This window comes from Oryx dammah, unplaced genomic scaffold (genome assembly GCF_014754425.2).
Source record: "Oryx dammah isolate SB20612 unplaced genomic scaffold, SCBI_Odam_1.1 HiC_scaffold_5, whole genome shotgun sequence".
NCBI classification, from domain to species: Eukaryota; Metazoa; Chordata; class Mammalia; order Artiodactyla; family Bovidae; genus Oryx; species Oryx dammah.
In genome coordinates this window covers 87,528,574-87,556,459 of record NW_024070189.1, presented here as the reverse complement: position 1 = coordinate 87,556,459, position 27,886 = coordinate 87,528,574, and the positions used below count along the sequence as shown (strand labels likewise).

General features: G+C 43.5%; 1 protein-coding gene across 3 annotated transcripts in view; it reads right to left on the bottom strand.

Annotated features, from left to right (window-relative positions):
• Positions 1–791: 791 nt before the first annotated feature.
• SLC22A4 (solute carrier family 22 member 4) overlaps positions 792–27,886 on the bottom strand; it is a 43,729-nt gene continuing 16,634 nt past the window's right edge. The window contains exons 1-8 of one of the 3 annotated variants that reach the window (XR_005721226.1): positions 18,745–23,212; positions 14,423–14,549; positions 10,276–10,376; positions 8,809–8,904; positions 8,064–8,278; positions 6,737–6,919; positions 4,441–4,576; positions 792–1,172 (exon numbers count right to left, since the gene is read on the bottom strand). Coding sequence is in view for 2 of the 3 variants with exons in the window: in XM_040241817.1 (XP_040097751.1) it covers positions 1,097–1,172; positions 4,441–4,576; positions 6,737–6,919; positions 8,064–8,278; positions 10,276–10,376; positions 14,423–14,549; positions 18,745–18,916; positions 26,025–26,179 (1,165 nt within the window). In the remaining variant the exon portion in view is untranslated. Of the gene's footprint in view, positions 1,173–4,440; positions 4,577–6,736; positions 6,920–8,063; positions 8,279–8,808; positions 8,905–10,275; positions 10,377–14,422; positions 14,550–18,744; positions 23,213–26,024; positions 26,180–27,886 lie in introns of those variants that run through there. The other 2 variants (XM_040241817.1, XM_040241818.1) reach the window with 2 other exon arrangements.

Below are 27,886 nucleotides of genomic sequence, written 5' to 3'. Positions count from 1 at the left end.
CTTGCTGCTCCGAAAGGAGCTGCTCCTGGTGAGAGTATGGGGCCCAGGTCTTCGGGAGGAACTGTTTGCTATGTTATCATCTCAGCATGCCTCAAATGTGGTGAGACACAGAGCTGACATTTATCTTCTGAGCTTATGTCAATACATTATCCCATTTGTGGCTTTTACCTTGCTCATTCCTGGAACTGAGATTCCGCTATTGCTGACCAGATGCCCCCGTGGTTAAAGAAGCTACAACTGCGTATTGTATTTAGGGAGGTATGTATTAAAGGAAAGAACTGGTTTAAAAGAGTCTCCAGATTGTTAGCTTGCATAGTCTTCTTCAGTGGTGCTGATTTCTCTTGGCTATGGGGCACACAAACCACCTCTACCAATCTAACTAGTTTGTGGTTTTCCTGATTTTCTTTTTACCAAAAAAAAAAAAAAAAAAAGGCCCTTTAAGCCAGTCTCAGGGAACAGAGAGCTTAGTCAAGTGCTCACAAAGAGCACAACAAATGTGAATCATTCAATAGCCTGTGAGCCATAGCTGCTGACATGCTAGCCAGGAGCTGCCTTGTTTCCTTCTTAAATGCTGACAGGCCAGAGAGCCAGGCTGTCTGATCTCTTGATGCATTTCACTTGTAAATGCTATTAGTATCTGCCATCAATTCTTCTCAAAGGAGTGTATAAAATTTGCTGGTTAGGAATACTGCATATAATTGGTCATTTTGAATGAGCTGGTTTACTTATACACACACACACACACAAGCCTGATAGTTGTGTTAATTCAATAAATTTTTTAAAAATTTGGATAGTCTTTGTATTTGGAAATGAGTTTAATCTTTATATATGAGTTTTCCAGTCCTTGACCAACACGTTTTCTAAAAATCCGACAAACCCAATTCATCGAATTAATTAGGAAAAGTCTCTAGAAATGGTTTGTTTTAAAAAATAAGGAGTTATCTGTAAGTCTGGTCCAGAGTTTGCCATATAGCAAGCATTTCTTAATAGCAAGGTCCATTTTCCTCCTAATCAGTCCTTTTCATCAGGAACAGCTTTAGTTTCTTCACAGGCTTATGGAATGTTTTTCAATTCACCAAATAGGATGGGAATTTTATTAGAATGAAGTTATTATAACTTTGGGATTTTCTTCTTTCTCCATTGAACCTTTTGTTTTTTTCCCATATCTGAACCTGAAAATAAGATAAATGCCAAAGAAAATTAAACGAAAAAAAATGCCAGATTGACACAGAAAAACATTTCTCTAGTCAATGAACAACTAATTACTTTAAAAAGAACCTCATGAGTATAGCTAGCACTAGTATTCTCGATTTTATAGTTTCACTGAGGAAACAATAGAGTGGTGAGCATGAAGTTCTTGGTAAGTTAAAGTTGATATTGAAGTAGTTTTATCATTAGGAGAAACAACCTATCAAAACCGGGCATCTTTTGCTATATACATCCAGTCTGGATCACAATCCATTCACATATGGACTTATTTTTATCATGGCTACGCACTAAAAACACATTATCTTATATAACATCACAAAAGCCATATGAACTATCCCCACATAACAGATGGGAATACTGAGGTCTAGTGAAAACTAAGCAAATTGACCAAGTTTGCAGTAGATTTGGATTTTGAAGCCAGGCAGTTTCACTCTAGGATCTAAACTTCTCTTGGACTTCCCTGGTGGCCCAGTGGTTGAGAATCCACCTGCCAATTCAGGGGGCGTGGATTCAACCCCTGGCTGGGGAGGCTCCCACGTGCTGTGGGGCCAATAAGTTCTAGAGCCACAACTGCTGAGCCAGCACTCGGGAGCCTGCGAGCCCCCACTACTGAACCCGCGGGCCCAGAGCCGTGCTCTGCAACAAGAGAAGCCACTACAATGAGAAACCCGCACGCCACAGCGAAGAGCAGCCATTGCCTGCCACATCTAGAGAAACCCTGCAGCAACGAAGACCCAGTGCAGACAAAAATAAATACACAAAAATGAATGAACCTTAAACTTCTACTACCATACCACTGATCTTTTAAATGTTTGCCCGTCTGTGTTGTCATAGACAGATATTTGATTTTTGTCCCTGGTTTCTGAATAGAGCTTCTAAATCCCTTGTAATTTTCTGAGTGACAAGGGTAACAGGAGTGTCTTGCCTCTTATTCTAATGAGGTGACTCTTGGCGAGTCCCTAGATAGCTTCATGATGGAGGCTGGTTTCCAGAAAGATCGAGCCTTGACTAGAAGCCTGGAACTTTCCGCCCACCCTCCAGCCCCCAGAGAAGGGAGAAGGGCTGAGGTTAAATCAATACTGATCGTGCCTATGTGGTGAAAAACCTCCATAAAATCTCCTAAACGTTTACTGGGGTCTGGAGAGCTTCTGAATTGGCAAACACATCCACGTGCCGGGATGGTGATGCTAACTCCACAGGACAGAGACTCCTGTGCTCTGGACACTTCTGGACCTCACGTTTCCCCCTGGCTGTTCATTTGTGTTGTTTATAACAAACGGGTAATAGTAAGTAAAATGTTTTCCTGAGTTCTGTGCATCATTCTAGCAAATTCCTGAACGTGAGGAGGGGGGTTGTGGAAACACCAGACTTTGTAGTCAAGTTGGACATGTTGGAGCTCAGGGCAGGCTGCCCCCAAATATGCCACAATGGCATATTGATTATTTTGCATTTTGATTTTGTTTTTGCTTTTGGTCACGCAGCATGTGGGATCTTAGTTCCCCAACCAGGGACTGAACCTGCGCCCTCAGCAATGAAGGCACTGAATCCTAACCACTGGACAGCTAGGGAAGTCCCCATTATGATGATTTTGAATTCAAGTTGCTTGTGAAGGAGCTGATGCAGAAGGACGCTCTGGCCTCCTCTGTGCCCCTGAAAGCAGGAAATAAATCCCTCTTGGAAAAGGCCCACTCCCCACATATGGCGGTAAAAGGACACCCTTATTATCAAGGGATGGAGAATTCAGGGCAGGACCAAAAAATCTGTATAAATAAACCTTGCTGCTTCTTTACTAATTTACTACCCAGGCCCACACTTCGTTTAAATTCCCTACTAATTAAGTACCCAAGTTCATGTCTTCAGCAAACTCCAGAAGATGGTGAGGGACAGGGAAGCCTGGCGCGCTGCAGGCCATGGGGTCGCAGAGTCTGACACTACTTGGCGACTGAACAATAATAAGTACTCAAACCTAAATTTCTTTGTCCTCTCAGTTCCTCTCAGTTTTATTGTTTCTTTGTCTAAAAAGTGTAAAAGCTGCCTGCTTTGGCCATGTCTGCAGTCCTCTTTCTGAGAAATCTCTATATGCATGTATTAAAATGTGTTTTTCTCCTCCTGACTTGACTTGTGTCAATTTTATTATTAGTTCAGCCACAAGAACTTAAAGGGGTAAGGGAGTAAATTTCCCCCTCCCCAAGAGCCAGAAATGTGGATAACCTTGGGGACCCATTACTTGTGACTGGCAGCTGAAGAGTAAGCTGTCTTATGGGACTGAACCTTTAACCTGTAGGGTCTGATGCTAGTCCTGGGTAATTAGTGTCATACCTGGATGATATTATAGGACACTTCTTTGGTGTCAGAATTGGTTGATACCAGGAAGAAAACTCTCACACAATCTCATAGGCCAAAAAATGATATTGCATTAAAAATTCTTTTTAATAATGTGGACATGTATTTCCTTTTCATAAATATATTTGCCCCTGAAATGTTCTTTTCTATAAACTGCTTGTTCATGACTTTTACCGGTTTTCTTACTGAGTTGTTGGTCTTTTTCCCACTGATCGCTAAGAGCTTCTTGTATCTTAAGTTTATTAACTCTGTCTATCTCATATCTTGAGTTTATTAACTCTGTCTAGTGTGTTGCAAATATTTTCCCCCTGGTTTGCCGACCTTTGTTCTAATTTATGGTTTCACTTTTGCTCTACTGACAATATCTAAACTTGCTTAATCCAATATGTCAATCTTTTCCTTTAGGGCTTTTTGTTTTTCATATTACGCTCAGAAAGGCCTTCTTTAAGGTTATAAAATATTTATGTTTTCTTCTGGTACATTTAGGACTTTATATTTTTAGGTCTCAATTTTTAATCTTTCTGGAATTTATCATGATATATTTTGAAGTAGGATTTCAGCTTTTTTATGTAGCCAGAATGGCTAGTTGAATATTCTACCACTTTTGACTGAATAATCTAACTTTTCCCCACTGATTTTGAAGTGCTCCTTGTTATCTCACACTGAATTCTCTTATTTTATTCAGTTTAATTTTGAACCCTATCCCATTCCAGTGATTTATTTTTCTATACTGTTATCATACTGTTTGAATTGCCATTGCTTAATCACATGCTTTATTATCTGATAGTGCTACTCTCCACTTGTTACTCTTCCTTTTCAGAACCTTCCTATTTATCCTATCATGTTCATTCTTTTTTTATACATGTAATTTTTTAAAGTTCCACTTACCCTTTCACTTTCTGCATCTGCTCTAGGGTCTCTGGTAGAGTCCTTCCAAAACTTTCAGGGAAAAAAAGAGTGATGATTCCGATCAGGACAGTCAGGCTACCCATGAGGATGTAGGGCAGAACTCTGTTGTAAGCACCTGTAAGACACAGGACATCAGTATCTGACGTAAGGACATCAGTTAGATATAGGGACTCTCCAGATGCTCTTGAGAATCACTTTGTAATGGTGGCACACAGTTTTAAATCTGAATACTTACAGAAGAAGTGTGCAAAATACACAGCTTCTGTTTGGCAGATGTCATTGCCTCTGAATTTCCATAATTATTCACCCTTGATCTTGCATTATCAAAAAGTCTTTCATGTCAACTGGTATTCTCTAAGCTGCTACTTAATCAGGTGTGATAGATGTTCTTTTGATAGAAATCTTTGCCTACCAAAGTTCTCTTAAGGTAAAAGTCACTGGAGATGGGGGATGGGAGGACACCACAGGGAAAGAGGTAGACCAGGATGTTGCAGGGACAGATCCTGGCTGCGATGACGGATATGACCTTTGCACTTGCCCAGACCAGTAGACTGCTGTAGAAAGCTAGGTCCACAGAGCTGTGAGACTCTCAAAGAAAATCTAAGTAATGTATTCAATCCAATTTAAATCAATAAATTTCAGGCACTGTGGTTTCTTTCTGCAGCATTTATATGTCTTGGTTTTATATGTAACTGGAAGAACCACTCCACCTCTTCTTTATCTGGTGTTACTCGGACAGGAGAATAATAGATCTTCATCTTGCTTCTCTTCTACATACAGAGATTACAGAGGAATAACACAACGAAGAATTTTATTTGACAAAAAAAATATAAATCTTGAAGCTTCTCCAAGGCCTCTGTTGTCAGCAACAGGAGCTGCTACTGCAGAACAGAAAGCTCTTTCTCAGACTCCTGCATTTCTAATGTAAGTGGTCCACCATTAGACCACATGAGCATGGTTTGAAAGTATAGGGAAGATGAAAAGACACCATTCTACATAATAATGGACTTTCTCAGGTATTCAGGGCAGCTGTGTGGAAAATGTCTGTCTTTCTCTGTAAGGTTTTAGAGTGTACCTTGTCTGAGAATTCACATATGTCTTTGGGGATATATGTGTGTGTGTTTGAACCAGTAGGTAACCAACGAATAACTAGGAAGAATAAGGAACTGTGTCTCCACCTCTCACCAGTGAAGTTCTTATGAGGTTTAGGCTTCGAGTGCTAGATCCTACATACATGGAACATCTCATGAAAGCCCTTCTGATGAATAAATATGATCACATAAAAGCTAAAGTTCCTGCACTGCAAAAAAAGTTATGAAGTCAAAATGGAAACGATAAACTAGGAAAAAATATTTACAATATATATACAGAGGGCTAATTTTTTCAATTACAAAAAGCTCCCCCCCTCAAAATATAAAGTTGAATAAACCATTAGAAAGATGGGAAAAGACATGGACAGTCAGATATCTTAAAAATAAATAGAATGTCAATAAATACACGAAAAAAAGTTCAATCTCATTTACAGTTGAAAAAGAAATGAAAGCAACAATGATATCCATTTTTCTCACAACAGATTATCAATGATTAAAAAACTGGATGATTCCCACTGTTGGTGAGGATGTGGAGAAACAGACACTCTCATATATTGATAGTTGGATTGTAAACTGGTATAGTATTCAGAAGTCAATTTGGAAATATCTATGAAATTTTTAAATTGCTCCAGCAATCCATTGATCCATATATACAAAGGCTGTGGGGGTGTAGGAGAATGTTCACTGTAATGGTATTTGCAATAACAAAAACTTGGAAATGGTCTAAATATTCATCCATGAACTTAGTTAAATAAATTATGTGTACACATATATTAGAAGTCTATGTACTAACTAAATAGAAGATAAAAGAACTACATACATACCAATTAGGCCACATGAGCATGGTATGAAAGTATAGGGAAGATGAAAACTATATATATACCAACGAGGAAAGATAGTCTGATACAGTGTTAAGTTTAAAAAAGGTCATGAAACAATATTTATGATATAATTTTGTGTATTTAAAAATGTGCGTGTGTTGCACAAAACTAAATGTCTGGAGGGCTACTCACCAAATGTTAGTGTTAGGTCCTCTGAGGGCTGTGATTTGAGGAACTGAGAGAGTACAGGTGACCTTGTACTTTTTCCAGTACTTTCTGTGCTGTTTGCATTTTTCACAACAGAAAGTCTATTACTTATAGATATATTTTAAAAAAAGGATAGACTGATAAGATGCATCTCACCTAGGTAAACAAAGTAGGGAGCGATGATGCTGCCCACCCTGGAGGCCATGGAGCCGACCCCCACTGCCATGTTCCTGACCAGGGTTGGGTAGAGCTCTGCAGTGAAGACATACAGCATAGCAAAGGCAGAAGTGATCCCAAATTTTCCCAGCATGGCCAGACCAATGGACAAGAAGTTGTAACCTGGAAAAGAGACCCAGTGTAAACAGAGTACTTTTAGAAACAACATTTTTCTTAACAGTTGTTTGTTGTTGTCCTTATTTCTTGTATAGGAATGTCTTATAATGTGTTTCATATATAAATATTTTCTAATATAAAGATACTCCCCAAATTACACTTCTTCTTCAAAGTCTTACTAATTGGACATAGAAAAAGATGGAGAGGGAAGGGTGCTTTGAGTTTCACTACTGTCATTCTAGATCATTTATGCATTCCGTGACCTTATCTACACTTTAATTACAACAGTTTCATAGTCAATTGTTAGCTTGTTAATGCAGTTAAGTTTAATCTTTGAACAGAAGAGCCAATCCTTTTATCCTACTTATTATTATTGAGATATATACTTCTATATATAATACTAAATATCAATAATCTGTTGACTTAATGTAACAATATGAGAAACTTGGACATAAGAGGAAAAGAGAAGCATGTATCTTTTCATGTGCTTTCTAACTACTTAAAGATTACAGACCATAAAAATCACCAAATTTATACTGGAACTGGCATGTACTACCAACTCTTAACACTTGTATATATACATCAATCAGAGAGAAGGTTTGAAAGTACCAAGAAATTAGCACTCAGGTTTATGACTCAAAGAAAGGTTTGAGGGATTAGGTGAAAGTTTCTATGAAGGGGATGCCCTGGGAGCATTACTCTTCTTCTGGTGGTGATTTCTGACTCTCTGAGGCTAACCCTTCTCTTTGAAGGGACTAATTTTGAACAAAGGAAATCACAGAGTTAGCTATCTCTTGTGTAACCGACTTATGAATGGTTTATTATGTAAAAGCTACATAAATAGGGAACAGTGACTAATAATTAGGGCTTGTCTAGTAACTCTGATGGTAAAGCATATGCCTGCAATGCAGGAGACCCAGGTTTGATTCCTGGGTTAGGAAGACCCCCTGGAGAAGGGAATGGCTACCCACTCTAGTATTCTTGTCCATTCTTGCCATGGACAGAGGAGCCTGGTGGGCTACAGACTATGGGGTCGCAAAGAATCAGACACAACTGAACGACTAAACACACACGCACACACGACTAATAACTAGCCTGGTCGAGGTGTGGATCTTTTCTGGTAAGTTGCTAATATTGGATAGCTTCTTACCTGCAGGTACCAATTGAATTAAGAGAAGCACACTTCCTCCAAAGAATAGTACTCCAGCTATGATATAACGTCTGGGTAGGGTTCGAAGTAGCAGCCAGGCTGCAATGTAAGCTGGAACTTCAATCAAGGCAGAGAAGAAACAGTTCAGGTAGGGATCTCCATGTAAATTAGGAGTGTTGAGAGACAGAGCAAAGTAACCCACTGAGGTTAACATCCTGGAAATCAAAAGACAAAAACGACAAAAGGATGGCTTGAGTCACTTTATAATTTCATGATGGATAGGAAGTTGTCCATATCTTGGTATCTTACAAGTAGTGACTAGCCACATAGGGCTATTTAAAAGTAAAAATTAAAATTAAATAAAATTTAAAATTTCATCCCTCACTTTGGCACTAGCCACACTTCAGTTCCTTAGTAGCCACATGGAGCTAGCAGCTACTATAATGGACAACAGAGATATAAAATATTTTTATCACTGCAGAAAGTTATGTTGGACAGCACTAAGTCTAAATATACAAATATTCAACAGTTACCTATCCTAATCTAGCTAATTTCAGGTTTCAGTAGAAGAGCTTGTACAATACATTCTCATCTCCTTAGAGAGATTATTTGAAGAAAGACTGTCATATCAGTGAACATAGAATCCATATTTCATTCTCCCCACCCCCCTGAAAAAGAAAAAGATATATAGGTAATACTGTGAGATCCACTTACAGTAAATTCCAATTGACTTAGTAAAACTCACTTTAGGGAAAAAAATGGGTCTCATAATGCTTCAAGGTATCACAGAATGCATATTGCATACCCCGCCATTATAGTTAACTTCCACATAAAAGCTTTTCTGTGGAAAAAACACTAAGTTATATATAACACTATGCAGACTCCTCTGTGGAGAAATTTGCTTATTATCAACACGACTGAAAAGCAGAGAACATCTGAAAAATACTTTCAGGAACACTGTTGGATCTTTTGACACATACTCTACTACGTTGGATAGCACAAGGGCTAATCCAAAACAAAACAAAAAACGAAACTTTATTCCTCTAGGATCTTAGTGATTTTCACATTTGATCATAAGAGCAGCATGAATAAAACTAATGACTACTTTACTGTTGGCCCAGTAGTGCCCCTTCTCAAGATACAATTGCATCAGTGATACCTGCTGACATGTAAGAACTAAGTAGGTCCATTGTGAGGAAAGCCACGTGTCCAGGACACACTTGCTTAATTCAGGGGCATAAACTCTGTTATTGATGACTTCTAATTGTAATACAAGGTGGCTCTAAAATTAGACTAGCTGCAGCATGAGCCTGGTAGTTCTGATTACCATCGTTTTTTGTGCTGCCATTATGGAGTAGGCATGTTCTTTCCTTTCTGTCTTCTTCCTAATTTCTTGGCAGATATATTATTAAACCTTGCCTACAAAGTCAGTTCATTATTTGTGTGTCTTAAAAATCACTCAGTAAATTGCTATTAGCGAGTATAAAAAGCTTGTCAAAACTCCAAGTCAGGCAGTGGGGACTCAGCGTATTCTAAGCTCACTGATTAATTGCCTGTACAACTTCTGGAAGCAGGAGCTGAGTTGGCATCTCAGCTTCGGGCATCCAGGATACCATTAGTTTTAATCCCAGTAACTTTAGGAGGGGCAGGAGACCCTTTCCATGTGGGTCAAAGTTCCCTTTAAATATTGTTCCCTTTGACATTTTTTTCAGTATCCAGTCCCATAAATTAAGTTGAAAGTGCAAGTTGCTCAGTTGTGTCCAACTCTTTGCCACCCCATGGACTATACAGTCCATGGAATTCTCCAGGGCAGAGTACTTAAGTGGGTAGCGTTTCCCTTCTCCAGGGGTTCTTACCAACCCAGGGATCAAACCTAGGTCTCTCGCATTGCAGGCGGATTCTTTACCAGCTGAGCCACAAGGAAAGCTCAAGAATACTGGAGTGGGTAGCTTATCCCTTCTCCAGGGGATCTTCTTGACCCAGGAACTGAACCAGTGTCTCCTGCATTGCAGGCCAAGAGCAATACAGTTTTACCAACTGAGCTATCAGGGAAGCTCTTAAATTAAGTTAAGGGCTTTCCAAATAACTTAGATTCTAAAATTTTAATTTTGCCTCAGGAGGACCCAGGCCTTGACCCTGTCCCTTGAATTAAAGAAAATCAGCTCTATATTTACATGCTGTATGTCACATTTCCAGATCTCTTATTACTTACCACAGCAGCAAAGACATAATGGTTATTGCAGCAATGTTCCGAGTCCTAAACAGGTCCAAAATGAAAACTTTCTGCTGCTTCAGGGGGAGTTGCTCCTGTTGCTAAAGTAATGTACACAACTATGAGATTAAGAAATGATGAGGAAGTATCTTTGGCTATGACAGTATATTCTTATGCATGTAACTCCATTCACTTTGAACATGCTTAGAAGTCTGGAATTTGCTATATAGTCCATGGAATTCTCCAGGCCAGGATACTGGAGTGGGTAGCCATTCCCTTCTCCAGGGCATCTTCCCAACGCAGGGATCAAACCCAGGTCTCCCAAATTGCAGGCAGATGCTTTACCAGCCACCAGGGAAGCCCTTGCATGCAATAAGGGCCTCTAAATAAAGGATGCTTATTCTAACATTTAAAAATGTTTGTGGCCCATTTTAGACAGAAACCTTTAAAACATAAAAATTGGCTTCACTGTCTCTTTATGTAAAGCCTGACTGCTAACATAGATTTGCCTCGACTCATGGGCATCACTATGGGTGACCTTAATCACACTGAACCTTAGAGCCTTTTGAGTGGGTAGGGCCATGTAGCCCCAACTACCTCGAGGTTCATATCTGCTTTTTGTACTTTTCCTGTTTTTGTCTCAGTGTCAGAACACACTTGGGTTAACTAAGGGACCTTGAAAAAGTTACTATTTATCCTCTGCGAGCCTCAGTTTACCTCTCTGTAAAATGGGTCTAATAATTAAGCATTGAGAAGTTTAAGTGAGGTCATATATATAAATCTTAACATAGTACTTGAACCATGGTAAACACCCCATCCATTTTAACTATTATTTTAATTACTGCGCCACTGAGGAAAACACGTAAGCTGTCAATGGTTGGTGGTATTCTTACTGCTGTTAATGGGCTTCCTTCCTTTACTTTTAATTAACTGACGTTAACTTTTTTTTTTTTGACGTTAACTTTTCATGTGTTAGGAATCCAGATAATCAAGCTTATTAGAATTGAAACTAGACTATTTACATTAGCCGAGACATGGAAACAACCCAAGTGCCAGTCATCAACAAATGATTGGCTCAAGATAATATGGTTTATATACAATGGAATGTTGGTCGTAAGAAAGAATGAAATATTGCCATTTGCAACAGGAGAAAAATTCACCTAGTGAAGTAAGTCAGAGGCAGAAAGACAAATATTATAAGATATCATTTATATATGCAATAAAAATGCAAAAGAATCTACATAAAAAACAGAAATAGATTCACAGACATAGAAAACAAACTTATGGTTATCAAAGGGAAGAGGAAGGAGGGTTGGAGGGATAAACTAGGTGTATGGGATTAACAGATACAAACCACTATACGTAAAATAGATAAGCAACAAGGATTCTTTACTATACAGCATAGGGAAATATATTCAATATCTTTTCATAACCTATAATAGAAAATAATCTGAAAGAATAACTGAATCACTTTCTTGTACACCTGAAACTAATACAATATTATAAATCAACTATACTTCAATTAAAAAAAAAAGGAATTGAAACTAAAAAAGTTACAAGGCTCTGAGGTGGAGAATCTCTTCAGGATAAAGTTAAATTCTGTGACTGCATGTATTCAGTAAGAGGCCGAGGAAAGAATTTCCACAATGAAGGAAGTAAGAATGCCAGATATACCCTTGTAGTAGCTGCCTCCCAAATATTAGCATCCTTCTTTTCGAGAACAATCAGGCACCTCCTCATGCAGCTCACAGTCATGCTACCTTTCTGCTTCTGCTCTATCTGGAGTGAAAGCCTCCAGAACATGCCTCTGGCAGTATTACCCGATTATCACAAGGAAGAAAGTCCCTGCACAAACTGCTGGGGACTAGCAGTCCTTCTGAAAGTTTTATGTGCTTGGTACCAAGCACAGACAAGACCTGGGGATCAGGCGTATGCTGACAATTGGCACTTCCACAGGGTCCTTGTGAAAATGCAGATTTCCAGGTCCCACCTTGGGTTTGCTTAGTCTGAATCTTTCCTAGGGCTCAAAGGCCTGGGAATCTGTAATTTCTCAAAGCTCTTTGGGTGGTGGTGATAAGCAGCCAGATTTGGAAACCTCAGGACAAGACCATTTCCATATCCAGTGCTTGTCCCTGGCCTGTATGGAGCTGCCAAAATGCCTTTGGACCAGGCACCATGAGAAGGCTGAAGGTGCTTCAGAAAGGAAGGCAAAGAAGCCCAAGATTGTGTTTGAAGATGGTATGACTTGGTTTTTCTTCCTGTCCAAGTTAATGCCACTGCCCTTAACACAAGATGAGAAAGAACCATTAAAAGCAGGCATTTTGGCACTAGAGTGAGACGTCTATCTGTGTAATCCTGGGCAAATAATTTAACTTTTCAACTAAGAAGAACTGTACCTCAGTTACCACTCCTGTGAAATGGGCCTATAATAATATGTACTAGCAATGACTGGTGTGAGCATCAGATGAGGTGAACAATGTGCCTGGCATCTGGTGGGCTCTTTATTACCATTCCGAGCAGTTTGCATTTGTTGGCACAGGGCCCTATATATCCTCCTTCAGAGGACCCTACCTGGGAGGTGAATAGGGAGAGATGACTGGGCCTCAGGAAAGCACAAGCTCCCTTTTCCTCCTGGGTTTGTTCAGTTGAGGTTCAGTATGCCTCATGGCAGGAAGAAAGCATGTGTTTTGACACTGGACTTTGTTCTCATTTGTCTATATAACTATGTATCTCTGAAATGTTTTATGATTGCTTTCATCCACATAGGCTTTATCTCTACTACTAGACTCTAAGGTCCTCAAAACAGAAGTCAGACCATGTATCCATTAAACATCAAAAACAAACAAACAAACAAACAAACATTCAGCACAGCCCTGAGATCCAGAAGTGTTAGACACTCCCAAGGTTATTTTTGCATCCAGTTAAATTGACCAAGGCTGGGAACGGAATTCTTGATCTGAAGAGCAAAGGATTAAGACATATTTTTCCTGGCAGCCCTCTGAAAGCTTGGGCTCATGGCCACTGTAATTAAACCTCCAGCCATCACCAAGGTATCTGCTTCTGTAAAAGGTTCCAAAGGCCAAGAGGGAGGATAGAGGACTGGCACACTCGTCACCATCCAAAGTCCTGGGGTGGCCAGGGGCACAGATGTGAGCGTGGAGGCAAGCATACAGACTAAGACGTATGTAGTCTTCTTGGGGTGTCCTGAGCAGTCCCTGACCCTTCTAGCCACGAGTGCCCTTGACCTATCATTTAAGTGTCCTCCCTGGTTTGGACCAGCCTCTTCAGCCCTGAATCACTTTGTTCTCTTTGCTGGCTCACCCTGTTTGCTCCTTGGGGATTTTCTTCCTCACCTCATCACTTATTTCCATCTAATTCTCTTAACACTCTGGGTTATAGTCTATGCTCCTTATGTGTCTAAGTTTTCTTGATTTCTCTAGGAGTTGGCACGAGGTGTGGCCAAGGTCACGGTGAGTCCTTACTGACTGTCAGGAAGTGAGTATGCTTCCACTGAATATCTGCTTTTTCTCATGGCCTCCTTCCTGCAGGTGTGAATCCACCAGCCTATGCTCTCAGGCCTTAGGGTTCTAGATACGATATAGCAAGACTAAAGACAGGTACAGCTTCCCCGGCAGAATTTGGTAAGATTCAGAATACAGTGGGGAACCCATGGGTGGAATATCTCTCAAACACATTTTTTTCCCACTTAATATAGATATTAAAAAAAATCACCAGTATGTAGCTGCATCAGTGGTACGGAGCAAGAACTAATATTTAATCAACACTTGCTGTATGCTCCCTGGAGAAGGGAATGGCTACCCACTCCAGTATTCTTGACTAGGGAATTCCATGGACAGAGGAGCCTGGTGGGTTGCATGGTGGGAGTCCATGGGGTTGCAAAGAATCGGATATGACTGAGCAACTAACACTTTCACTGCTATTTGCTAAGCAATTTATATATATTATTATATTTAATTGGTCCACAGCCCTTTGAGATGGGTTTTATCTCAGAACTTTATCATTTTGTCTCTAAGGTCTTGAACAGTGCCTGGTACATAGTAGGCACTCAGAATCTATTGAATCAAATTAAATTCCATAATCAAGAGTGCACAGCTGATCTCAAGAGAAAACATTTGCAAATCCTTACCTCCACAGGATCAAAAACTACCACTGGGGCAGTTACGTTGTTTATTTTTGCAGCTTTTTGGATAATATCTTCAGCTTCTTTAAATCTCCTCTGGGATAACAGCCATCGGGGAGATTCAGGAATAAACCTAAAATTCATTTTGGATGTTTTATAATTTTTCACAGTAACAAGTTTTGATGCTATCAACTGTAAGTTGCCCCCAAATAATTTTTATTTTGTAAAATTCTAGTTTGTCTTTTTAAAGAACATCAGGAGGGAGGCTTCATAAGATCTCCATTATTTGTAGGAATAAATAAGAGTACCTTCACATTTGAAAGTTCTGATCAAATCATAAGACCAATCGTTAGTTGTACTTGAAGCCAGGGCCCGCCTACAAGGGGTAACATGAACTATAGGCATGTCTAAACCAGGCCAGCTGGAGAATACCACCCAAAACTTCATAGCCACCACGGCTCATTAAAGAAACAGTGTCTAGTATCTTTTCAGTGTGTCCATCCCTAGGGAAATTCCTGGCGCCCCAGCTGGTGATGCTCACAAGTTTACTGGGTAAAAGAAGGCATCTGTGTTCCTCGGGCTTTTCCCTAGGCAGTCAGGAGGAGGCTAGTGCATTGACACACCTCTGTGGGATGTCCCATGGCTTTCAACAGATTCTCAGCTCAGTGAGTACCCAAACCAGTTGTGGGGAGACAGCCAATGCGGTCTTTTTATTTTTTATTGTCTAGAAACATTTAAAATTTTTTTATTTTATATTGGAGTATAGTTGATTAACAATGTTGTGTTAGTTGGAAACTGACTTTTTATTACACGATCTACCCACATTTTTAACAGATGCTCAGACATGGCTGACTTCTATTCTTTCCTAATTTTTCTATTTTTATTTATATTTTATCTTTCTAATTTTTCTATTTTTATTTATCTTTTATCTTTTGTAATGTTACCCCCTGACTTCTATTCTTTCCTAATCTTTATTCCTCAAAATTGCTTAGCCATTCTTTTGCTGGCTCTTTTCCTTATCTATTTGTCAGCATTAAGTTGTCCTAGAAAATAAATTATATGTAGCAGATATAGTCTTCCTATAATTAACAGCCCCCTGCAAAGCCTCAACAGGAATTATCTCAGAGCAAAACACAGTATATCAAATAGCTAACCCCCAGCTTTCGTCCCCAGCCTACCACAAGCACATGAGTTGAAAAATGAACCCACTTTGCATTTTTTGGAATATACACTCAGTTGGTCCCTGTAGCAACTGTGATGATGTCAGGCCACTGACCCTTGGTAATTAGAGCTGTCCTGTCCCAGGGAACTTTCTCTGGTGCTGTGTATCTGTGCTGTTCAATGCAGCAGCCACTAACCAAATGTGGTTATTGAGTTGGTGTGACTAGCGTGACCGAAGAATCCAATTTTATATTTACTTGTGGCCCCTAGTGGTTCATACGGTAAAGAATCTTCCTGCAATGTGGGAGACCCAGGTTTGATCCCCTGGAGAAGGGACTGGCAACCCACTCCAGTATTCTTGCCTGGAGAATTCCATCGACAGAGAAGCCTGGCAGGCTATAGTCCATGGAGTGGCAAAGAGTTGGGCATGACTGAGAGATCAACACTTGCACTTTCTTAGTTTTAACATGTCATTGCATGTGGCTAGTGGCAACTGTATCAATGAAGAACTATACAGCATGGGCACTTCTACTTCTGAGAGGTATCTTTCCCCAACCACGTTGTTCTTAGACATATCCTACATTTCTTGACTATCAGCTCTGAGGGCCATCACTGGCCTCAAGTTCCAAATGCTTAGTCAGCTATATATTGCAAAACTTTCCTCATGTTGTACCTAGGGGCTCCTTCCCCACCTACAACACTCCATTCATACTTGTGGTCACTTACTGCCAAGCCTTTTAAAGGAATTGCAGACATTAAAAAGTCCCCAAACCACCTGCTCCAATTTTCAGCCCACTGTACTTAGGGTTGCTGCTATTTTAACTTTGGAATTGCCATGGTTTTTTGGTGCATAAATAATCAAGCCTAGCTCATCATTTCAAGTTAGTGGAGGGCCAAATAAGGTTTACACTACAGCCTCTCTATAGATTTCATTCAAATTGAACAGGGGAAGAGTGTTGCTGGAGAGTTTGTATCACATACTGAGTTGGCAGCAGAGGTCACAGTAGCCCGAAGCCGTTCCCACATCATCCCAGCCCACCCGGATGGACGGGCGTTGCTTCAGGAGATCCCACCCTCAAGGACGAGATGTTCAAAAGAGAGCTATTTTGTTTTTATTTTTATAGAAAAATGATAAGACTGTTAAACTTTCAGGACATGCACTCAGCTTACTTGTCCTGGCCCCGGGCTGCGCTCTGTCTGGGGCAGTCCTGTCCTGGGTACAATGTGCCCACAGCCGGGAGCACTCATGGAGCAGCCCGTGGGCAACATAGAAACAACTCTTCTCAGGGCAAGAGTGAGGCAGCTCCTTGTGGGATGGGCCTTCTGTGCTAGAAACCCAAAAGGCTGACCTGTTCCTTGCTGTGGCATTTTGTTCCAAGGCAAAGATCCAAGCCCCACAAATTAAAATCCGTACTAATCTCTTACAGTCAGTCAGGGCCCTTCTATTTTTGTTCTCTCTCTCTGATGGACTCATATAGTAATACAGCTGAGTGTAACATATTTTGAAAGTACTAGTCTCTTATGCTGAAATGACAACTAGAACCAAAGAACACAGATTACCAAAATCATTCAACTGAAGAGGCAGAAAGTAACCTCTGAATAATCTTGTCTTGTGACTTGAGAGGCTGTCTGGTCACCAGCACCTTTTACAATAAACTCAGTTAGCAGGGGGTGTTGTGGAGAGAGAGTGTGATGCTGATGTGATGTGATGATGATGGTGATGATGGTGATTCTCATTCAAGAAAATTGCCCTACTCTCAGACTGGGTCAGGAAATCAGAATAATATATATCACACTGTTTCTCAAATTCTAGGGAAATAAGAAAAAAAAAGTGCTTTCTTTTCCCCATGCACACTCATGCCAAGGATTTGCACTGGTAAATCATAGCAGCCTTAGAGATCGTAAAAAGACAATAGTTTGGAGTGGTCTAACCAGCGCTAAACTTACCTATTAAACAGGTAAGTTTAACAGTCTTATCTGGTCTAGCAAGGCCAAGAAATACTACCTGTCAGCCTCTATGGCTGCCTAACAGTTGCAGCAAGATGAAGGTCCTTCTAGGAAACTTCCTAAGGCACACTTCCTAAGTATGTCCATAGGACAGGGCGACCATGAGGGCTAGTCTAAGCTGTGAGCCCCCAAACATGATCAAAAATACTTTCATTGTTTGTAAACAGAAAGAGGTCAAGCAATTCAGTAAAAGCAGTCACTGCTGGGAGATTTGATTTTGATATCATGAAACCAAATCAAGACTAATCAATGAGAGAGAGAGCGAGAGAGAGAGAGAGTACCGAGCTCAATAATGGGAAAAATCCCCTTTCCTCTTGTTTAAATATGGAAAAACCAAAGAAATGAGGAGTCTCCCCCAAATAAAACGTATGGCTGGGACCTTATTCCATTATTGTCATTCTGTTCTCTCACGTAAAGTCTTCTCCATAGACATACTCAGTAAAATTGGGGTCAGCATCTCAACACTTTGTTATTCCCACATTGATGTGTCAAAATTTGGTTGAAGGGTTGTGGGAGGAGTGAAGAGAATATTTTCTCTAACAATTAATTAAACAGACGTGATTCTCTAGCTCTTCAAGACAAAGCAGATAAACAGTCACATCTTAGGTGCTAATCATTACATGACAGGGAAGCTTGAGGAAGTTACATTAGTTGAAGCCATAAGGAGAAAGAGATTTCCTAGAGAAAAGTGTCAGAAGAGCAGGGCTGCTGCTGCTGCTGCTAAGTCACGTCAGTCGTGTCCGACTCTGTGTGACCCCATAGACGGCAGCCCACCAGGCTCCCCCGTCCCTGGGATTCTCCAGGCAAGAACACTGGAGTGGGTTGCCATTTCCTTCTCCAGTGAAGAGCAGGGGGGCAGAGCTACAAATAACAAAACCCAACAGTACCATCTCCACAAACAACAGCAACCACCCAGTAACAGAGAAGAGTTGGGAGAGCCCAAGGGGGACTGGGTTTCCTGAGAACGGTGCTTTGTGGGACGGTGGGGAATCAAACCCCAGCACACATGTCCACCCCCAACAAGGGAAACGGTCTCTGGGCTTTGAGGCCTCAGCCTGCTCCAGTGAGATCAGCAGGCCCACGCCAAGGTCAGCACCAGGCTCTGGGCTCCAGGTTGCTGGCCCGCAGTAGGGGGCTGTCTGAGACAGAGCCACACTCACCACCACAGCGGGACACACAGCAGCCCCGGTACCGTCAGCGCCAGCAGCAGCATCCGCCAGGCTCTGATGAAGTAAGCAAACAGTGGCAGCAGCATGTAGCCAACTGCAAAAAATGTGCACACGCCTAACGTAGAGAATATAAGACGAACTGACTTGCCAAGAATTTCTGCTCCTGTTCAAAACAAGGGAGGAGTATTAGCATTTTAACTCACTTTAATATTGGCTTTTTTACATCACACCTGCTAGTTAGAGTTAAAAATATAACCACTTAGAAGAGGAAAGAGTTATTTGCCTCCTGGCCCAGAGCAGAAGTGGTCACCGTGGAGGAAGGTGGGGCATGACACAAGACTTACCACTTCATAGAAGGATGAGTTTTCATGAGATTTGTAAGGAGCTGTAGATTTTTTTTTTAATGTTTCCTCATGTCATATGAATATCATGCTTAGCCCTAAGAGGTTACCTCTTCTGAGAATGCCACATTTCCAAAATAAACGCCCCAGGGTGAGGAGCGGTGAGGGTGTCTCAGGAGGCGTGGGAGCTCTCCTGAGGGTGTGTGGCTCATGCGGCATTCAGCCTCTCCCCCCGTTCACCACTGTAAATAAGCAGATGTGGGTCTCTCGGAAACAGTGGAGAGTTCAGTTACTGAGCTGTGTTAGGACACCCTTAGCTACCCTTGAGCCCTGAGAAATGATAAAGAGGATCCAGCTGGCTCTGGAGGTCCACAGAGCAGGGCCTCAGTGCCCAGGGCTGAATTCCACTGAGGCCACACTGTGTCCAGGGATCAGCCCCAGGCAGACACAGTCCTTATAGCCCAATGAAAGACAAGAAGTTGCTCTTCTGGCCTGGCAGGCGGCAGCCCTGGAGCTGGCCGCACATGGAAGGAACTCACAGAGCTTTCCCAGAACACCACAAAACCACCAGATGCTTGGCATCTGGCCCTGTTTTGGGAAAGGCTCCTGCTCTGCTCAGCGCCACAGTGGATGGCTCAGCCCCAGCTCTTCAAGAGATGTTGCTTGCTTCTTGGAGCGCTTGGTTTGAGACAGGAGTCTGAGAACAGGCTCCTTCTGTTGTCACAAAACTCAGGCCCTTTCCACAGAGTCCACTCTTGGTCCTCTGCCCCAGGGTGGAGATGTGGCCAATGGCAGTAGCTCCATCTTTTGTTTGAGATCTGCCCACCACTACCGAGAAGTAGCCCAGAAAATACAAAACAGATGATTTGAAGGTTATTCAGGCTTGGGTTTTAAGAAGGAGTTTCTTAGTTGTGTTTATATGCCCTGAGCACAGGCTAAGAAATTAAGGACTAATTCCAGAGAAGCAGTAAAATGACCACTTCTGCTGGTTACCCTTTCTCCCTCCTCCATGTTCCTATCCTCGCCTCTCTTCTTCCTCACTCAGCATAACCGAAGATGTGTCTCAGTGGTTCTGTCTTGAACAGCCATTTCTAAAACCCAGACTGATAGAAATGGCCAATATTGTGTATCTCTCACATCTTGGACTGTGGACAATAGCTCTAACCACCCAGGGCATTTCTTAGCCTTTAAACTCATTTCCAGGAATACGGCCAGACTTCTTTCAGGATCGTGAGCGTTGTTCCCAGATCTTTTCTTACCTCATTAATGACCTTCCTGTCACTCCATAAGACTCACCATGCCATGGTTTCTAAACAGTTTGGCTGTGATTATCACAATATGAGAATGAATAGTGCTTTATTCCTAAGCAGAGATTCAGAAGTGAAGCAGCAGAGGATGTGACTGTGGAAAAGAGAGAGTGCCCGGGACCAAGTGAGAATCTTCTAGACTCATGAGGCCAAGGGAGCTCCCTCACACTTCCATGATCCTGACAAGAGAAGAGAAAGAAGTTACCCCACTGAATTTCTGGATAATGTCCCTCTTTAAGCTTGGGTCTCAGGCCAGGACAGAATTGCTTTAGCTTTGCAGAGTACCCATGGCGGACAGAAGCTTCCTTAATCTACCCTTCTGCCCTTATGTGGAGCAACAGGGAGGGCACAAATCTGAATAGTTTCTTGGGAGCACGACTTCCTGCTCTCTGATTTTTGGAAAATCACCCTGTCTTGAGCATCATCTTCATAGTTAGTATTGTTTTGAGTAGGCACTTTGAGCCAGGTTCCAGACTGTTTACATATATTGTCTCTTTGACTCTTCACAACAATCATATAACAACTAATATTACTTCTGTTTTACATATCATCAGCTGAGACTTAAAGAGTTGAAGCAAATTGCCTAAATTCACACATACGCAATAAGTGGGACAGACAGGATTTAAGCCTGATCAGTTTAATCTACGAATACAGTCCAAAAAAACCCACAATTACATGGGACCAAAGCCTTCGCCCTGTCAAGCTGTCCTTCGACTGAGTTCTAGTGGAGACATGTGTGGGAGATGGGTGGGGCCATACCTGCATTTTAGAAGTTAGGATTTGCATTTCACCCACTTGGACTGGTCTTCAAACTAACTAGAGGCCAACCAGTCCTCTCAGAGACACCGGAAGAGGAGTCTTATTTCCTGCAGACTTTTCACTGCCAGCAGGTGTCACAAACTCCATGCGTTCAGGGGGCAGTGAGAGAGGTGACTGGTGACTTCTGGCTCTGCTCACTAGGGGCTCCCTGTCCTGACCTCCTTTACCCCTTAGGTGTTTGCTCCTAGAACAAAGCCTGCTTGGTCTCGATCTGGTTGGGCCTCTGAGTATCACTTGTGAGTGAGACTCTGACTTCTAAGCCAAAGAAGCACGTCTTGGCCAGGAGTGTTTGCCCACTGCCTGTCACCACCTCCGGAATCTGAGCGCTCTCCCCGAGAGCGAGTGACTCAGAGCGGGCCAGGCTTACTGTCATGTTGCTCAGGGCCCTGCTACGGTAGTCAGCTCAGGAACCACTGGATCCCTTCCCCTTGGAGGCAGGATCTGCCCCTCCATGAATGACCCGCAGAGGTCTGCAGACCCCAGCTCAAGAAACATGACTGTGGTGCTGTTGCCAGGATACAGGGTAGGACCCAGGGTCCTCTGTCAGCCATGTGCAGGGGCAGGGCCCCTTGATGCTTCACTGGCTACTAGGGTGGCTTTGATAAGTCCTACTTCATGGAGTTATTATTATGAGGACTGAGATTAATGGAGGTAAGGAGCCTAGTCAGGTGTCCAGCATGTGGCAGATGCTCGGGAATAGTTAACTCTTTTATCTTGGTCAAACAATTGAAATGTACCAGATGTCAGGGGAATGTTGGAAAACACAGTGCCTTTGACCAAGAGATCCAACAGAAGACAGCAAAAACCTCTCTTTGCTCCTGGAAAATACTCAGAATTCTCATCAAAATAACAGATATTCCCTTGTCCTCTTTCTTCTCTGTAAACTTTCATGATCATTCTAGTTAAAAGGGACCTTTTTTGTCTATGCATATACGCCGACAGTTTATCTGCGCTCCCCCCACACTTCTAGACCCACGGCCCACATTCTCTGTAACAGCTGCCTTGACTGCCTCTGCCAACCAGATTTGAGCTCTTGGAGGACAGACAGCAGTGAGTCCTACCTCCTCCCCGTGTCCCCCAATTCTTCCCTCTCAGGGCAGTGCAAACAAGGGTTGCCAGCAAATCTCTGCATCTTATGTGTTTATATCCCATTTCTCCCTTGAAGTCGCTTATAATTTGAATAAAATAAAATAATGGTAACATTAAAGTAAAATACAAAGAAAGGTGAAAAGCTGTGTCCTAGAGAAAAGAGCAAAAATCTGCAACAGATCGCTTTGGAAAATCGTCTGACAGTTCCTTAAATGTTCAGACCTAAAATTCCCATATGATCTAGCAAGTCCGCTCCTAGGTACACGCCCAGGAGAACTGAAAACATAGATCCACAAAAGACTTGGACTCAAATGCTGATAGCAACATTCTTCAAATTGGTCAAAGAATGGTAACAACCCAGATGTGTGTCACCTGACGAAGAGATGGCCAAAATGTGGTATCTGCACCCGTGGAGTACTGAGTCATTCTGCAGCACAGACCAACTTTGGCAACAGTAAGTGAAGGAGTCAGTCACAAAGGCCACCTACTGTAAAATTTTGTTTATCAGAAATGTCCAGAATATAGACAAATCCATACAGACTGAAAGTAGATTAGGTTGCCAGGAGCTGGGGAAAGAAAAGAATGGGGGACGTTAACTGCTAATAAGTTTCTTTTGTGAATGATGAAATGTTCAGGAGTTAAGTACTGTCGATGATTGTATGGCTTTGTGAATATACTAATAACCACTGAATTTATACACCTTTAAAAGAGTTAACATTATGCTATGTAAACTCAGTTTTTAAACTTTTAAAAACTATGTGGCTAATAAAGGCTGCATAACAGCCTGAGCTTCCTGGCAGCCAAAGTTACAAAGGAAGATGAAAGGAAGAAAACATGAAGACATCAGAGGAAGCAGCATTTTAAGTAGTTCAGCGTGCTGGAACAAATATTGTTAAGAGTGCTGGGAAAATACTGAATGAATGAATCACTCAAGACAGTTAACTTTGCAAAATAAATTCAAGCAGCTAGTTATGAGAAATAAAGGAGGATGCCTCTAGTGTTTCACCCAGAGGCTTTGGACAGGTCACGGGTGTTATTTCTGGGAAACAGTGGGAGATTGTGAGGGGAGAGCTGGAGTGTGGGTAGGGTCGGTGTCCTTGGTCCTGAGTGGTCACTTGCTGGTGAGCCAGCATTGTTCTGGCAGCCTCTTCACTTTCAGGTGTATCCATGTTGTTTCTCTAAGAAGCACTGTTCCTTTCTTCCCCTTTCTTGTCTCCTGTGACTCTGGCAGGCTTTATAATTGTTAAATACCAGAGCCAGGAGAGAATCCATTTTTGTACTGTGTGGAGGGTGGGAGTAATTCAGCTTCCTGAGTTAATGAGAGAACTCCTAAAATGGCAGATTATCACCACAGCGTCTTGCCAACCCTTCCCTGGAGCCAGAGGGCGAAAGTGAAGGTGAAGGGCCAGATAGAACTCAGGTCAGATCCAAAGCTTAGGTTGCTTTTAGTTAAATGAAACCCACAATTCGGCTATTTCAGTTCTAGGGCGCCAGAGAGCGCTGCTGCGCTGCCAGAAGCCAGAGATGGCGCTGTGCCTCCCATCCCCACCCTACTCCAGGCGCTCGCGAGGGCTTCTGGCTGCTCCAAGGGGCAGACTGACTTTCAGTGACATCGAAATGTTCAGGCCTGAGAATCCAGGACAAGGAGTTTCAAGCCAGCAGTTTCCTGTGGAACACAGTGGAGTAACACCACAGCCAAGGAGGCCCCCAGAGCAGCCTGCACAGCCGATGGAGAGCCTGCTACACCCAGTGCCCGCCCGCTGATTGCTGGCTGTACATCTAGGCTCCGGCTGATCTTACAGCTCTTACTTTTCCCCTGGCCTTCCCACTCGTGTCAGCATAAGGAGCAGGGAGAGAAGTTGGCTGTAGTGACAGGGTCAGCTGGGCAGAGACTTCCCTGAAGGAAGCCTGGAGTGGGCTCTCCGGGCCTCATTCGCTCACACGGGGGCGGGGCGGGGTGAAGGGGACGAGGCTCTGTGGCTTCAGAAGCACCCAGTGCCCTTGGAAAGGCAGGTCTAAGCGCTGCCGTTCAGCAGGCCCTGGGGAATGCCGTGCACGGCGCAGACACTGCCTGACTCCTGATCCCAAGGACAGGGCTTCTCTGGCTTCCCTACAACCTCGTGCCCTTCCATTTCAGGTGATTCTTTAGGTTCTCCTAAAGGTACTCTGCTCACTTCAGGCAGATTCCTCTGTTTAGTCTCTAGTATGTTCTGGCCCAAGCAAAGCTACCCATTGGGCTTTCCAGGTATGGGGTGGTCACCAAAAGGAAGATGGAGTCTGTGGGGTTTAAACCATGAGAATAACAAACTCTGCTGTGTCCAAGAGCCCTGTGTCCTTGGGGTCATTAGGCATTAGGAGGTTGCAACTTCTGTCCTGAATTCGTCCAGTCTCCAGTTTCTAGCACCACTGGCTGGCGGCTCTCTGTGTCCTCTCAACAAATCCTTCCCCCCCGCTTCCCCCTGCAGAGAGGAGAGAGGTCCTCTCCTGCTGAAGAGGGTGCTCCTGCTGGGGCCGTGTGACTGCAGCATGCCCTCCCCACCTCCTTCTTCAGATGCCAAGGCTAGGCCTTTGGCAAGGAGCGCTTCACAAATGATTAAAGGAATAGAATTTGAAGTTCCAAGTTGGTAATCTGACAGGGTGTACATATCCTCAACGAAGAGAACACAGGATCTTGAAAGCCAACGAGTCATCCAGAATCTTAAAACCTATCAGAATCATCTTACTGGATTCAGACTTCTGAGATAAGAATCATTAGACTTACATTAAAGGGATGCTATTGGTAATCACACTGTGGCAATAAGGACAAACTGGGACAGCCAACAAGGAAATATGATCATACTAGAGGTTATGGGAATGAGTGTCTATTGTTCCAGAGGTGGCCGAATTGCCCCTTCTCTCACCTGAGGAGGTGGCCTCAGAGAGCCTGCTGGGGACTCTCACTCCTGCAGATGACCCTTATCAACATGCCTGGAGCTCACCCTGCTGCCTCCTGGGAAAAGCTGCTGAAGGCCCTGGGGGCCTCCTCCTGACCTTTAGCTTGTGAGTCCCCCTCATGCAGCCTGATATTCCAGAAGCAAGGCTGCTGCTAGGAGATAGGACGGCTCCCAGCAATGAGGCTTGTCCTGTATGCAGCTGATATGTTCTGGGGGTGGGCTTTGACTTAGGGGTGAAGCCAGATCTGCCCAAAGATGGACAGCTGGCACCGGACTCCCGTCTGGCACGTGCCTCCTCCACCTGTGCACTAACAACCACCCTTAATCCCCCTGTGGGCCAGGCCCAGCTGCCAGGAGACCATTTAGCCGTGGCCCAGGCAGAAGTCTTGAGCCTTCATAGTTCAGATCAGACACCTCCCCGGACTGTCTCTCCCTCAAGAATCCCTCCTCTGTGTCCCTCCCAGGCCCTGTGCTCCTGAAATGTGTCTCAGCTCTCACTTGTTTGGCTCTTACTCACAGTCACATTTCAGGGCCAGCAAAGAGCTGGCTCCCTATGAGTGCCTGCCTTGCCTGTGACCTGTCAAAGAACCTGTGACCACAGCCTCCTCCCCAGCGCATATGTCCCCGAAGCTGGTCACATTTTGGAAGCGCAGACCATGAATTACAGTGCTTCGTTCTGTGCTGAGTAAGAGCGTTCCCTGTGCCCTCTTCAGCGGCCCCCTCTTCCCAGGCCTCTCAGAGGACTGGAAGGAGGGGCCCTGCAGGTCAGAAGCCATTCCTACCTAGTATGAAGGCTACCACGTAGTTGGAGATCTGGCCCATGCCGACGATGACAAATAACACGGTGAACATCTCCCAGGTGATGGAAAAAATCTGCAGAAAGCTGAAGCCAGTCTGCACAGCCATGGTTGCGAAGAGGATGGTCTTTCTGCCAAATCTGTAGAGTATAGCACAACACAAGAAGTGGCCTGCGCAAATCACAGCAGCACCGTATTCAGGGCTTGGGGAAGCCCCAAGTCAGGCATCCCTGCAGACTCTTTTCCTCAGGGCTGTGACAGGCTTTTCTCCTATCACATCCTCCTAGGCTCTTCCTGGGTGAGGTCTCAGGCATCCTTCTGCCCAGGAGGTAAGTTTCTGAGATTCTGAGCCTCCTGTGGAGGCAGCATATCTCGAAATCACAGAGCAGCTTATGTAAGGACCATGTGGAAATTTGCTCTTTAGAATGAGTCGTAGGTAGAAGCTGCCATCACATTTCTGGAACATGCTGCTGCTGCTGCTGCTAAGTCGCTTCAGTCGTGTCTGACTCTGTGCGACCCCATAGACGGCAGCCCACCAGGCTCCCCCATCCCTGGGATTCTCCAGGCAAGAACACTGGAGTGGGTTGCCATGTCCTTCTCCAATGCGTGAAAGTGAAAAGTGAAAGTGAAGTCGCTCAGTCGTGTCCGACTCTTAGCAACCCCATGGACTACAGCCCACCAGGCTCTTCCATCCATGGGATTTTCCAGGCAAGAGTACTGGAGTGGGGTGCCATTGCCTTCTCCGTCTGGAACATGAGCACAGTACAAACTGAAGATATATCTAATGTCAGCAACATGAGAATTCTGTCAACCCAGAGCCAAGAGTCCCTCTGTGTCAGTGGTCTCCAAACTAGGCTGTGGTTGGAATCAAGAGAGCTTAAAAAAATACTGTGACAGCCTTCTGAGATTCTTATTGTCTGGATGTAGACAGTTGGATGCAGTATGGGTATCAGGGCTTAAAGATATTATTTCCCAGGTGACTCTACTGTGCATCCCAAATTGGGAACCACTGCCCTGTGGAAAGTAGCTTCCAGCAACATCCATAAATGACACTACAGTTGGCTTAAGTCTTAATTTCATTTTCTGATAGTGTCCAGTAGCTCAAAGGGAACACAGGACAACATCTCCCATCTCATCTTCCATACTCAGGTCATCTCAGGCTTTTGGGTCGGGAGTCCCATTGGGCTTCATGACTAAGGGATGGACAGCTATTCCTCTGGAAAGCCTTCCCCAGCACTGCCATTGAGCACTCCCACCTTCCTGCTCTGGTCCCTACAGAACATTCAGGGGTCAGTGTGGCCACGTCTCCCCAAGCTGCGATGCTGTCTCCTCCTGACAGTGCACTCCAGGAGGCCCTGAAGCAGCCTTGATCAGCTCTGCAGCCCCAGTGTCCAGCCAGGGGCCTGACCTACAGCAGAGGCAGGTGCACAGTTAAGGAGGGGTACTCAGCATCTGGCTTTGCCTCTGGCTAATGGCTGGTTGTGGATAGATCACATGGCAACAAAAAACTGAGGGTGGGGTGAGGAGGCCGTGAGGCAGCAGTGTATATTTTTGAGGAGCTCAGATGGTAAAGAATCTGCCCACAATGTTGGAGTCCCTGGTTCGATCCCTGGGTCAGGAAGATCCCCTGGAGTAGGAAAAGGCAACCCACTCTAGTATGCTTGCCCGGAGAATTCTGTGGACAGAAGAGCCTGGCAGGCTACAGTCATGAGGTCGCAAAGAGTTGGGCACAACTAAGCAACTAACAGTTGGTGATATAAGGGCCCCATTTTCCAGTGGCTCCCCACAAGGGGCTGAGCATACAGGATACAGGATACATCGTAGTTCCTCCTGTCACTCACTTGGTG